General features: G+C 49.0%; 1 protein-coding gene across 1 annotated transcript; it reads left to right on the top strand.

Annotated features, from left to right (window-relative positions):
- Nucleotides 1-6,484: 6,484 nt before the first annotated feature.
- Nucleotides 6,485-14,006, top strand: LOC144110304 (tetraspanin-33-like). Its single transcript, XM_077643153.1, has 4 exons — nt 6,485-6,725; nt 10,328-10,563; nt 11,667-11,878; nt 13,575-14,006. The coding sequence occupies exons 1-4, from the start codon at nt 6,588-6,590 to the stop codon at nt 13,976-13,978; spliced, it is 990 nt and encodes a 329-aa protein (XP_077499279.1). The 5' UTR covers nt 6,485-6,587; the 3' UTR covers nt 13,979-14,006.
- The last annotated feature ends 596 nt before the right edge of the window (nt 14,007-14,602 follow it).

Here is a 14,602-nt window from a genome sequence, read left to right on the forward strand (position 1 = left end):
ACCTCCTGTGTGGACACAAGCGTAGGGGGTGAGAATGGACGGAAGTGACAGGGTATCGGGTACGTAAGCGGGTTGTGACGCAACGCGCCAGTTTTTCCCTTTCCTAGGGTTCATGGCCCTACCAGTCAGGAAACTATGAGTCGTAGTCTAAGCACGACCTGGAGCTAGCTTCTCCAGTTTAGCAGATGCAGGCGCCGCCTATGAATGGGCAGTGAACTATGGGTAGCACCCTGCTCTTTTTTTCCCTCCATCGCAACAGTATCCTAAGAAGCGCTGGGCAGTTCTCACGAAAGCCGTAGATGGCGTGACAATCTGTTAGCCACCGAGTTTTACACCTGTCAGAACATCGCATTTACACACACGGAAGCAATGGGGAGTTTCGCAACGGGTGCGATTAAGGACCTGCGAGTTTTTCCATTCGGTTTGGCGATAACACGAGGGGGCGGTTCCCGTCGCGCATTGTCTATACAGCCCGGTTCGGCGATTACGCCTGGTTTCTTCGCTAAGGGGACAACTGACGCACGTTGTGTGTCGATGATAAAATGCCATACCCGACAGCGAACCGGCGAAAAACTGCTGCCGTTTTAACAAAGAAGCAGTTTGCAATGCCGAAGGCAACAGTGTGGGCGCCAAGGTCACCATTGCAAGCGGACTGCGTTGCGGCTTCCAGGAACTCGAGTTAAAACAAAAACAAAAAAACAGGGAAAGGAACAAGCGACAGCGGCACGGAGGGGATGTTTGAAATGTCCAGCATTTTACAGCATTTAAAATGTACAGCATTTTGACAGGGCCCAGTAGCCTGCCAAGCACATCAGAGCTTTTTCTTCTGTGTCCTCCACCTTTTGTTCAGGCGAAATGAAGACTGATTGACTTATTGACTGATTGATTATGTACTTTTAATTGAGCCCAGAAGCCCGTCAACATCATCAGAGCTTTTTCTTCTGTGTCCACTGCATTTTGGTCAGGCGAAATAAAGACTGATTGATTAATTCATTGATTATGTACCTTTTAGATTGGGCCCAGGAGCCTGTCAAGCTCATCAGAGGTTTCTCTTCTGTGTCCTCAGGACAGTATTGACCTCATCAATCAATCAATCAATCAATCAATCAGTTAATCAATCAATCTTTATTTTCCCTGTACAATCAATTAATCAAACAATCTTTATTTTACCTGTAGTACAGGCAAAATAAAGATTGTTTGTTTGATTGATTCATTGATTGTAAAGGCAAAATAAAGATTGTTTGATTGATTGATCGATTGATTGATTGATAAAGTCAATACTGTGCTGAGGACACAGAAGAGAAACCTCTGATGAGCTTGACAGGCTCCTGAGCGCAATTTAAAAGGTACGTAATCAATGAAATAATCAATCACTTTATTTCGCCTGAACAAAATGCAGTGGACACAGAAAAAGCTCTGATGATGTTAACGGACTTCTGGGCCCAATTAAAAAGGTACATAATCAATCGATCAATCAGTCTTCATTTCGCCTGAACAAAAGGCAGAGGACACAGAAGAAAAAGCTCTGATGTGCTTGGCAGGCTACTGGGCCCTGTCAAAATTCTGTACATTTTAAATGATTGATTGATAAGGTCAATACTGTCCTAACGAATGTGTCCATCGTCCGGCGCGGCCTTGCAGGGGTGTCCACAAAAGGGAATGACATCCCAGAGGCGAATCCAGTAGCGGAAATTCGGATAGGGACCGCGCCACCTTTCGACTGCCGCTGCAACAGGAGGTGCAGAAACTATTTATTTATTTATTTATTAGTCAAAGTATTTTATTCAGACAACTTTTGACTAGAGGGCAGACATGGAGACAATAAATGCCTGACTAAGTTTTAGTAGTATTTTGGTTTGGGCTATAGATGATTCATAGCTGAAATTGATTCTAAAAAGGAATCGAAAGGGATAGGGACCCATTCCGTTCTTTTCACGGGCATTTTTTGTGCCTGTATCTGTTGCGCCATCTTCGAATCAGTTTCAGTCTCAGAGTCGGCCCCCTTCCTCCAACCTCCCTCCCACCACCACACACATCACTCAAATGCAGAATAATTAAATCACTTTTTTAACATTAATCGGTTCATGGGTGTTCAACGTCCCAAAGCGACTCAGGCTATGAGGGGCGCCGTGGTGAAGGGCTCCGGAAATTTCCGCCACCTGGGGTTCTTTAAAGTACACTGACATCGCACAGTACACGGGCCTCTAGAATTTCGCCTCCATCGAAATTCGACCGTCGTGGCCGGGATTGAACCCGCGTCTTTCGGTCCAGCAGCCGAGCGCCATAACCACACAGCCACCACGGCGGCTCACCATCAGAGAAATACAGTCAAACCCGACTATATCGAACCCGTTTACATCGAATTACCCCGTATATCGAACAATTTATGAACATTGTATTGCTAAAATGAGAATATATAGCAAAAAATACTAATATATCGAACAAAAATAGCAGCCGCGCTTGATATATCGAACTTCAAGCCGCGCAAAACTGCTCCAGAAGTTGGCTTTCCCGCGTGGCGGCCGGGCGAGCTGCGCCAACATCCATCCCCCCCCCCCCACTTGGCCAAAGTGGTTTAGCCCAACAGCGCTCGCACGGCGCTGCTATAAATAGAGTCCCAGCGCTGCTCTCGCTCCCTCAGACAGCCACCCAGCCACCCCTAGCAGAAGTGGTTCGACCGCGCACTCTGTTTACTCGCAGCCACGTGCGCCTGCATTCTGGTATGTGACTCGCGCGACTGCCATTGCGACTGCTTTGTTCCGTGTGCTTCGTTGCTTTGTGGGAGCGGTGAGCTCGTCCGCTTCGTGAAAGATGGCTGCTGTGAAGCGACAGAACCTAACCATATCTTCAAAGCTGGAGATCATCAAAAGAGTTGAGCGCGGAGAAAAGAAGTCGGATGTCGCCGCAGCGTACAGCATCCCCAGAAGCACGCTGAGTACGATTTTGAAAAATAAGGCCGACATTAGGGCTAAGGCGGACAAGAGGCCTGCTGCTACCACCAGCGCTCGACGAGTACGGACGGCTGCATTTGAAGACGTAGAGGCTGCAGTGTATAAGTGGTTTGTTGACGTTAGGTCGCAAAACATCCCCGTTTCTGGCCCAATGATCGAACAGAAAGCAAAGGATTTCGCTTTCATGCTGAACAGACACGACTTCAGAGGCGGCTCAGGCTGGCTGCAGCGGTTTAAAGAGCGTCACGGCATTGTCGGCCGTGCTGTCACCGGTGAAAGCCGCGCTGTAGATCTCGGCAGCGTGCAAAAGTGGATTGATGAAAATTGGAACGACATTAAAACAAGGTACCATCCTCGTGATATATTCAACGCCGATGAGACTGCTTTATTCTGGCAAATGCTTCCGAACAGAACGCTGGCCTGTCGTGATGACAAGTCCCACGGCGGGAAGGTCAATAAAGCCAGAATATCCGTGTTGCTCGCCACCAACGTCGACGGGTCAACCAAGCTTCGACCGCTCGTAATAGGAAAGAGCAAATCACCGCGGTGCCTAAAGAACGCACTTTCTGTCCCGGTGTCTTACAGATCGGGAGCAATAACCATGCTGAATGAGTCATGGAACGACGTCAAACAAGAAACAATTCAGAACTGCTTCCGTCATTGTGGACTCTCTGCTTCCGGCGAGGCTGGCGCGAGCTCATCAAACAATCACCATGAACCCCTGGATAGCGGTGAACCGCTGGAGGAACTTGATGAGTTGTTTAGCCAGCTTGCCGAGTTCCCGGGTGCTGTTTGTGATGGGACTGCAGCAACAGACTTCGTCTCCGTCGACGACGATGTTCCGACAACCGGAGAGCTCGCTGACGAAGACATCATTGCCGACCTCACTAGGGATGCCGCCGGCGACAGTAACTGTCAGGATACGACGAGTTCGTACCCGCCATCGTGTTCCGACGCACTTAACGCGCTGAGCGTTGTTCGCCGTCACTGTGAGTCAATAGAAGGCTGTGGGCTCAGCTGTTCTCAGTCGCTCGATAACGTTGAGAAGTGCATGCTTAATAATGCTTTCAAAATCAAAAAGCAGAAGAAGATCAACGACTATTTCTCGCATTAATAGTCCCACCGTACATGTTTTTATCAAATAAAGAATGCTTTTTACTGAGGTGCGGTTTGTACATTGCCAAATTTGTTAAAAGTTGTATTTCGAATTACACGATATATCGAAGTGATTCCCGTTTTTTTACGAGTTCGATATATCCGGGTTTGACTGTATATCAAAAGAAGAGAATGAACAGAACTTATTAATGCCACGAGAAATACAGAAGTGTGGAAAATTAAAAGTATGCAGCAAAATACCGGGAAAATTCAGAATAATAATAAGAAGGGATGCTTTAGCATCAAAACTTCTTTGTTTTGGGCCTGCTTTGCACCCTGATAAAAGTGACCAAACTTGCGCACAAAAGATATGCGTTTATTTTTTTTTTTACTCTTGCGCTGTTCGACTTTCTGTAACGATGCTCATATACCCATATCGAGTTTATTCAGGAAGTTGGGATCTGATCAGTTTTCTCGTTCCGTAATCTGCACGTATTTTTTCCTTGTTATAAGCGGCATGCCGGAGGTTATGCAGGTGTTCTTTATGGACAGTTTTCTGAGAACTGTATTTATTTATTTTTATGTATTGCGTTGAAGTATTTTGTTTCACTTGAGAGTATACAACTATAAACTTTTTGTTCAAGGTATCAGCGACCATGAGGACGACATGCCTTGCGGGAGGGACTGGACGTATGATTTAAAGTTGACTACAAGAAGGTATATGCTCGGTTGGCGTACATGGCTATACGCAAGCTGTCTATATACCGAGAGGATTTCCAAATAGTCCACGAAATCATCTTCGTGCGTGTCATACCAAACATATATACCAAACGTATATATTACGTTCACAAGCTTCAGAGTTGGGTCCCATTGGTTGCACCACCGTCAGCTAGCTTAACAAGAACGCTTGATTGCGCGCCCTGCACTGATAGCCGCTTTGTTCTTGAGTTGTATCCGACTATAGCAGAGAACCTTTTCAATTTAGCCTGTCAGCCGCCGCGGTGGCTGAGTGGTTATGGCGTTCGGCTGCCGGCCCGAAAGACGCGGGTTCGATCCCGGCCGCGGCGGTCGAATTTCGATGGAGGCGAAATTCTAGAGGCCCGTGTGCTGTGCGATGTCGGTGCACGTTAAAGAACCCCAGGTGGTCTAAATTTCTGGAGCCCTTCACTATGGCGTCTCTCAAAGCCTGAGTCGCTTTGGGACATTAAACCCCCATAAACTAAACCAAACCAAACCAATTTAGCTCGTCACCTATTACCATTCACAGTACCCCGACGAGCCCTTGTGACAAGTGTTTATTAGCATGCCGGAGATATGCAGACACGAGCCGTCGGACTCAGCGGAAAGGAAGTCGATTACGCTTCAGAAAAAGAGAGTAACGCTCGGTTACCGCTGGCTACATGTTCGGAGAAAAAATATATACAAAAATAATTTGCCGTCAGATAAATGAGTACGCGTCAGCGCCACACGAGTCAGATGCAGGTTCAACGACCTCTATCTCTGAACCGGAATCGAGACGCAAAATGTGCCTCACTCTCTCCCCTATACCTCGCTCTCCACACAGCTGCTATGAGGGTGAATGTGTGAGAAACTGTGCCAGGAAAAACAAAACAAGAAACAAAATGTCCGCAACTCCTTCTTATTGGTCACGTGGCTAGGGCTGATTCATACAAACAAGCACCCACGAGTGAAAGTGGAAGCAATTCTCTTGTATCGTCTGCGCACGAACTCCGCCTATATATAAGCCTGTGCGGCTGTGAAAAATTCACATTGCCACCTCACCCATGTACAAAAATTGTGCTTTCATGTGTGATGTGAATCATTTCCTCCTATTAATTTATTTAAGTACCCTGGAGGCCTCAGTAAGCATTGGTGCATTATTATACATGTAGCGCATGGTGATCATCATCATCGTCATCACCCTGACTACGTCCAATGCAGGGCAAATGCCTCTCACATACTGTGCAATACAGCACACTATGTAATAAGAGAAAACCCAAAAAGGAATACCAAGCGTACTGTGCCCACGTTCTTTGTGACGAGCGCGAGACACACTCCTGTGCCACCTGAGAAGCAAGAACGTTCCGTTGGACGGCGTCTCTCGCACCATGCGCCCAGAGGGCTCAGGAATTGACTGGCGAACAGCGACAAAAAACACTCTTAACGCTTTCAGGGGACTCTGACTTTGCGAGACAGTGGTAGAGATGCTTTCTTTATAAATTACATAACTCCGCCGGAGCAAATGCCAACAGCCAACTCTAAGGTTAATCCCACCTCTAGATCCTAACACAGGTCTACACACTCGGGATTTCCCTGACACAAATATGCACACATATACACAAGCGTTAGTTATCCGGTCGGGCGTGGCGTCACGCGAAAAATCCATCGCGCTGGTTGGCTCGTTGTTTTGGAGCAGCAGTGCTCAACTGTTGAGACGGACTGCGTAGCGAGGGGCGAAGACAACGAAGAGGAGGCGGAGGTTGGGTAGCGGGGCAGCCAGGCACCGAGAGACAGCAGCGGTAGACCTCGACGGCTGTCGCCATGGCCCTACGGGGCCAGCCGCACAAGTTCTACCGCATCTTCCTGCTCGCCTTCAACGTCCTCTTCATGGTCATCGCGGGATCGGTTGCCTCGGCGGGCCTGTTCGCCTTCTCGGAGCGGAGACACACCCCTCCTGGGGTGAGCTAACCAGTTTGCGCGTCGCCTTGGGCTCGCTCCCACCGACGGTCTTCAGGGGATCCGGGAATCCAGATATCAAAATTTAGCGTATAGTTCGCCGCACAGTGAACACATCGATCTTCGACATGGAACGCGAATGCTATGCTATCGGGGTGAAAGACCTTTTAATTGACAGATAAGGCATAGAATGTGCACCCACCAATAATAATAATAATTGGTTTTTGGGGAAATGAAATGGCGCAGTGTCTGTCTCGTATATCTTTGGACACCTGAACCGCGCCGTAAGGGAAGGGATAAACGAGGGAGTGAAAGAAGAAAGGAAGAAAGGTGCCGTAGTGGAGGGCTCTGGAATAATTTCGACCACCTGGGCATCTTTAACGTGCACTGACATCGCACACACACGGGCGCCTTAGCGTTTTGCCTCCATAAAAACGCAGCCGCCGCGGTCGGGTTCGAACCCGGGAACTCCGGATCAGTAGTCGAGCGCCCTAACCACTGAGCCACCGCGGCGGGTAGGATCCGGGAATCCAGATATCAAAATTTAGCGTATAGTTCACCGCACAGTGAACACATCGATCTTCGACATAGAACGCGAATGCTATGCTATCGGGGTGAAAGACCATTTCATTGACAGATAAGGCAAAGAATGTGCACCCACCAATAATAATAATAATTGGTTTTTAGGGAAAGGATATGGCGCAGTATCTGTCTCATATATCGTTGGACAACTGAACCACGCCGTAAGTAAGGGAAGGCATAAAAGTGGGAGTAAAAAAAGGTGCCGTAGTGGAGGGCTCCGGAATAATTTCGACCACCTGGGGATCTTTAACGTGCACTGACATCGCACAGCACACGGGCGCCTTAGCGTTTTGCCTCCATAAAAACGCAGCCGCCGCGGTCGGGTTCGAACCCAGGAGCTCGGGATCAGTAGCCGAGCGCGCTAACCACTGAGCCACCACGGCGGGTCTGCACCCAACAAGCCCAAATCAAAACCCGTAGATTCTAATCTCTGCAGGCTCACTGTACCAGCAAAATGCTTAGTTTCATTGATGTTTACATGTGCGATAACAAAGAGGCGACGTGACCATCTCACACGCATGCGGGTAGGTTCGCCTTTAGTGTCAGCAATAGACTACTTACTGCTCTAGCCCGGTCCTCTTATTTGCAGCTTGCATGAACCTGATACGGGCTCCTTTTTTCAAGGGTCTTGGGGAATAGTTTTGTTCCGCACAGAAGAGTGTAAGGTGGACAGCGCACACAAAAAGAACAGACAAAACCGACAAAAGGGTTTCTTCTCTTTTAGGTGATTTTCGTGAAAACTGACAATATGCATACGTGTGCTAAGCGCTATTATACGCGTCATGAACGCCTGGCATCGAACAACCGAGGGCGTCTTCCCCCCAGTAGAACTAGCGGTTTCTAGCTATTTTGAAGGGCACCAGGCCACTAGCATTCACAAAAAAGGGGTGGACGAGTGGGCGAGTTGGTGCTGAATAACGGCTGGCGCTCGGAGCAAGACATATGTGAGGACATATAGCTGGCGCACTTCACCAAGCATACTTGTTAAACAGGCTGGCTTAGACCCACTACGAATAAGACGCTATAGACAAAGGTTGAAGTTCATGTATTTACTATACCATGATAAACTGGGAGTAGACAAGAATAGGTACATTGAACCCAGTCACTAGACGTCCAACGCGATTGCACCACACAAAAAAATGAAAGGAATATTCTATAAAACTGGTGGTTTCAAAAATTAGTGTTTCCCACGAACGGTCCGAGATTGGAACTTGCTATCTCCAGACAGTGGAAAGTCGGTCGGCCGAGTCATTCTGCGGCGCGCTAAAGAAAAACATAAATATGTAAAACTTTAATTGCAAACAGATAAAGTGTGACGTGTTTTATTTATTTGTTGTCATTTTCCCTGTCACAGCGATGGTCTACAAGTAGCACTCATGTGCGTCCATTTTTTTTTTCATTTTTGCATCGCAAACTATGCTGAAAAATGTCTTGCAATGCTTTTATGCTCTGTTCTGTTTGATTATATCTGCATTTCCCACTCTTGCCTAAGGCCTCAAATGAAGGCTGGCAGTATCCTCGAGATAAATACACAAATAAATAAATAAATAAATAAATAAATAAATAAATAAATAAATAAATAAATAAGGCTATACCGTGCACGGCGCTGTGGTCGACCCATGCCTTCATCGTGGTGGTGGTAGTGGTTTTATTAAAAATAATAGTAAAAAGGAAGGAGAAGATTTTTGCTAGCCCCGGCATCTGCCATCGATACTGAAGCACCTGAGCTGGGGCAGCGGAAATAAAGGACAGCAGGCAGAATGGAGAAATGAAATGAAAGAGGTGAGGGGACAGGAAGAGAGGATGGGGGGGAGAGGTAATATACACAAACTATTTACACAATAAGAAATGTGTAGATGCTCCCTTCATCGTTCTTACTAACATTTTGCATTGTGCACCAGCCACTTGCATTCAGTTCGGCCACTAAAGAACTGCGGTCATTAGACGTTTATAGACAGGCAAAGTTCAGCTATTTGGTCAATTACTAGTCACGGTTATTATAGCGCCACAGAGAAGGGCGCAGTGCGGTGCAGCGTTTGTAGCGTTGGTGATTACTTGGCCTGACCATCGGCTGTCTGGTCAGGGCAGTGTTATGTTTATTCTAAAGTCGTCGTCACACCAAAACCTTGTAGATGTCCAACACGAAATTTGCTGACTGGCCAGTAGAGGTCAGTTAACAAAACATAGTTGTGGGGCTAGTTGGTGAAGCATGGTTTCTTGAAGTTTTTCTCTCTAGCGCTACATAAACGAGGACAGCGCCCGTCCTGCGTACTTCTTTGTTTGTGTCCTCGTTTATGTAGCGCTGGAAAAAAAAAAACTTCAGTAGAGGTCACTTGACAATGTGACGTCATCACAACCTGCCAACCGGGTTGTGAGCAACCTAGTTTCTAAACAGCAACTTAAGTAGAGAATCAAAATTAAAATCAGAAAAAAAACGTGACACATGCAAATTTTGGCCTAGCCACAGCAAAGTGGACTGCTAGCAGTCCAAATATGGCGGTTGACGGGAAAAAATTGTTCAAGCAACTGACGCAAACACACACACAAGCTGCAACAGGAACTGCGATAACTATCGCATTCCATTTTTAAGGCGACTTAAGATTCCAAATAGTTTTTTGTGCCGCCCAACCAACGACTGTTAGTTATAAAACAGCGCCACGGACACAGGATAGTGGCGAAAACTACACAAACGCTGTCTCATATCGTTGGACACCTGAACCGCGCCGTAAGGGAAGAGATAAAGGAGGGAGTGAAAGAAGAAAGGAAGAAGATGTGCCGTAGTGGAGGGCTCCGGAATAATTTCGACCACCTGGGGATCTTTAACGTGCACTGACATCACACAGCACACGGGCGCCTTAGCGTTTTTCCTCCATAAAGACGCAGCCGCCGCGGTCGGGTTCGAACCCGGGAACTCCGGATCAGTAGCCGAGCGCCCTACCCACTGAGCCACCGCGGCGGGTTCTTCTTCAGTTCATTTCTGACAAGCACGTTGTCAGGGCCGGACCCCCAACTCGCCCCCGCAGGCCACGTACTTCAGCACGCTGCTGATGCGACTCAGCGTCAACCTGGAGCTGACGGCCATGTTGGGCGGCTCGGCGGTCTTCGCGGTCGCCATCGTCGGCTTCCTGGGCACGCTGCGCGAGAGCCTGGCGGCGCTACGCTTCTACGCGCTCGCCATGACCGGCATCGCCTTCTGCGCCTTCATGGCCACGGCCGCGGTCACCCTCACGCCCTTCCTCGCCAACAGCGTCTTCCACAAGTGCGTGTGCTCACTCCTATGTCCTACATCCTATTAACCCTGTCCTGTGCCAGCCGGGCTCACGTTATCCCCGCAAACGTCCTAATCTCACCGGCCCACTTGATATACTGTCGCTCCCTGCTGCGCTTGCCTTACCTCGGAATCAATTCTACCGTAAGGGATCATCGGTTATCTTGCCTTGGTATGCCCTGTCCCTGCCCATTTCTTTTAGATTTCAGCTACGATTTCATAAACTTGCGTTCCTTGCCTGACCCTTATCGTTCCTTATCGCAAATTGTATAGTCTCAAGACGCCACTCTACGATGCACAGTGCGCTTAGGTTGCAGATCACGTACAGACGTATCTATAGTCGGACGCAACTCAAGAACGAAGCGGCAGATGCCCTTCGAAGGAAGCCCTTCAGCCAATGGCGTCGCCCGATCCTTATGACACCACGGTAAACTCTATTCCCCTTTCATCTTCCACTTCCTGCGATTTCACGCCAGCAGGTCCAAGGGGATCGGTCAAGGGGGAAAATCAATCGACGCCATTGGCTGCAGGAGCTCCATTGAGGGGCATCACCGCTTCGTTCTTGAGTTGCATCCGACTGTATACGCAATCTAGAAGAGTGCGGTGAGGGGCTAGTTGGTACGACATTATCGAAACAATGAATAACTGCGCAAAAAGGATGGGACAAAAGAGAAGAAAATTCTCGTGCGTTTCTTCTCTCTTGTCTCGTCCTTTTTGCGCAGTTATTCACTGTTTCGATAATGTATACGCAACTTTCGCACTGACCAGCAAATGAACGCGGGGATTCGGTGACGCTGCACAGAAAGCCACCTACATTGAACCTAGATATAACGAAGTCGAAGAAGCCCGGCGATTACTTCGCTATAGCCGTAGCTTCGTTATAGCCCGTGTTGGCCGAGCTTCCAAGGGGAATCGTCATTCCTTCGTTATGTCCATTATTTCGTTATAAACCGTTCCGTTATGACGAGGCTTTACTGCAATAGCTGTAGGTAATCGTAGTGCGAAACCGGTGTGTCAACAGACTCTATACCGACGCTACAACAGTGGGGAAAGTAGAGTCTGCAGAGAAAACGACCGCGACCGGGCGGGCGCAGGTACATGCAGCCCGACCTGGTGAAGTACTACCGCCACAGCGCCGACTGGGACGACCTGGTGGACCACATGCAGAACAACTTCGAGTGCTGTGGCATCGGACCGCTAGCCTACCAGGACTGGGACCGCAACGGCCGCTACCGCTGCGCGGCCAGCAACCCGAGTAACGACAGGTGCTCCGTGCCGGAGTCCTGCTGCCGGGTCAAAAGTGCCGGTATGGAGTCTTCGCCCGTCTTATTCGCTCATTGCAATTGTGCTCACGGCCGCTGTCAGATTGGCATCGTCACAGATGGCGGGGCTGGTACTTCTTTTAAATGCTGGTCATTTATTGGGCCCACCCTTCTTAATGAATGCCTGCTGTCCGACGTCCGGTGTATCCTGTATAGAGAGTACGAGAATGTCAACTTAGAAGATGGAAATCGTGCGGGTGAAAGTACGTATAGAAATTGGAGAATGAGAAGGAAGGCGGAGAGTATGGGACGGGGAGCGATGCAAGAGAAAACATGGATGATAAATATAGAGAACAGTGGATATTGAACTCTGAGGAAGGGAAAGCGAGCCGCAAGCTCAGAGATGAATGTGTCCGCACTAACTGCTCCGCCGTTGCGGTGTTTCAGACCTCGCTCGGCGGCAGGACGCAGAAGGAGTGAAGTACTTTTCTTCTGTCTCTTCCTGCCGACTGCAAAGTTTACGTTTAGGATGCATGCAGCTCGCGGAGGCGCTATAAATGTTAAGCATCCATGCAGAACTGCTTTCGGAAGAAAACTAAGAGGCAATGAGATTTTTGTCCAAAAAAAAAAAACGGCTAGCTTTTCACAGCGACAGCTGTTTGGTGCCCGTTCTCGAATTTATCGTCGTAGTAGTAGCAATAGTATGTCGTAATAGACGGCGTAACCGGTGGATGCGTTGCCATGGGAACCACTCGGAGGATGGTTACCGTGGGAGGAGGAGGGTATGAGGTGAGCGGAGGAATGCGTACCTGGAAGGTGGTTACCCCTGGAACCTTCCAGGAGGTGATTTCCGTGGAAGGAGGGAGGTACAGCGAGAGCGTAAGACTGCGTAATCGGGGGGGGGGGGGGGGGTTGCTGTTAAAGGAGGAGGAAGAGTACGGGGGCAGGTGCTGCGAACCGCGCCGCCCGAGGAGAGGGCCACCAGTGACGTTGCCTGCCTAGAGCAGCGGACTGGAGAGGAGTTAGTAAAAAAATGAGTGTGGAGAACTATACAGTGCTCTGCAACTGTACAGATACGAAGTAGTCCCTCATAATATCGTAAAACACAAATACCTTACCAGCTGTAGCTGAATCTCACGTTACACACCGTTAACCGTCCTGTTATGTTTATTTTAACCCGTGAATTGCCTTAGGTGTGCGTCCAGTACCCTAGAACGCGTAGACAAGAGGCGACCAGACACAGCGGTCGAGTTGAGAGAGCCAGGTCGCAAAGCACGATCCACGCATTCTACGCAGTCTTATATTGTCGCAAAGGGAGACCTCCCGTGCGGCCTTTAGAAACTACTTTATTATTACTACTAATTTGAACCTCGAGGGTCCCCAGGCGGGACATTGCATGAGGGGCGGATGCATGAATGGCGATTAACGACTGTTGCGTGGAAATCATGAAGATGACTTAGATTGAAGTCTAAGGTTGGACGAAATCTCGTCTGGTCGTGTAGTAGCGTCATAGGAAAACAAAAAATACATGAATCGCCGACCAAAGGCTTGTGTTAATAAACGACATGTCAATAAACAAGGCTTCCGTAAGGAAGCCGAAACGTCGTTTATTGACACAAGCCTTTGGTCGGCGTATCATGTATTTTTGTTTTCCTGTGATGGCTTAGATTACCACTGTGGCTTTTTCGAGATTCTCAAGCCTAGATCCTATACCATACCGCACTATACCATATCTCTCAGGCTGCGGCAGGAATGTGCTGTCCAAGAGCTGGGACGACGTGAAGAAGCGGATCTACGGCGAAAGCTGCCTGGACAGCGTGCTCAGCTCCGTGCGCCGCAACGTGGTCGTGGTCGGTGGCGTGGCGCTGCTCGCCTCCATCGGGCTCCTGCTCGTGGTGGCCACCACCAGGGACTACATGAACGGGCTGCGGCTCGCCGCCGAGCGCCAGGAGAACGCCGCGGCCTCCAAGCCGAGCCGGCAGCCCTCGCTGGCCGCACAAGTCAAGGACTACGCGTCGGCGCATGGGGCGACCAGTGTGGCGTACCACCAGGCCGCACCGCAGTTCTCATACCACGCCGTGCCTTCCCAGGTGCTGACGGCGGAGATGGTACCGCCGTACCCCACTTACTGCTACCAGCCATAATAAACGGAGGGACGAGGGCGTTCTTTGTAACACTGGGTCCCGGGACTCACGATTCGATCAGCAATACAAAGATGCGCCAGACGATAGCGCCGTTCTGTGTTGTGTATCGTCTTGCTGCACTCTTACTGACATGAATCATCAGTTCGCACAGACTTTAATACTTGCGTGTCCGACCCCTAACTGATGGTCCTTGATAGAGGGAAGCGTTCCTATTAGAAAGATAGAGGGAAGCGTTCCTATTGGAAAGATAGAGGGAAGCGTTCCTATTGGAAGTGTGTCTTATTCTACATCCTTGTTTTTTGCGCTTTTACGTTCAGCATGGAAAACCAGCTCGCCCAAACTCGGCCTTTATGGAAAGGGATTTTGCGTGTGCCTCAAGTTCCTTTCAAGACAAGGCACAGGAATCGCATGATGGTCCTTGATAGAGGGAAGCGTTCTATTGTTCTACTGGAAAGGTTTTTTGCGTGTGCCTGCAGGTTTCTTCCAGGACATGGCACGGGAATCATGACGGTTCTTGGTCAAACGAAGCGCTCCACATCCTGGCGGCAAAAGTTCTTGCGTGGTAGATAAATCGTAGATAAAGGCGGGTAGATAAATTGTTGTCAACTGGCCTAGCCTTCCTTA

The sequence above is a fragment of the Amblyomma americanum genome, chromosome 11 (assembly GCF_052857255.1).
Source record: "Amblyomma americanum isolate KBUSLIRL-KWMA chromosome 11, ASM5285725v1, whole genome shotgun sequence".
Lineage (NCBI taxonomy): Eukaryota > Metazoa > Arthropoda > Arachnida > Ixodida > Ixodidae > Amblyomma > Amblyomma americanum.

Excerpts from the sequence above, each read along its gene's own strand:
- LOC144110304 (XM_077643153.1), top strand. The coding sequence starts at position 6,588 with ATGGCCCTACGGGGCCAGCCGCACAAGTTCTACCGCATCTTCCTGCTC. Across the intron at positions 6,726-10,327 it reads GGAGACACACCCCTCCTGGG|GCCACGTACTTCAGCACGCT; the intron begins GTGAGCTAACCA and ends TCGCCCCCGCAG. Across the intron at positions 11,879-13,574 it reads CTGCCGGGTCAAAAGTGCCG|GCTGCGGCAGGAATGTGCTG; the intron begins GTATGGAGTCTT and ends CATATCTCTCAG.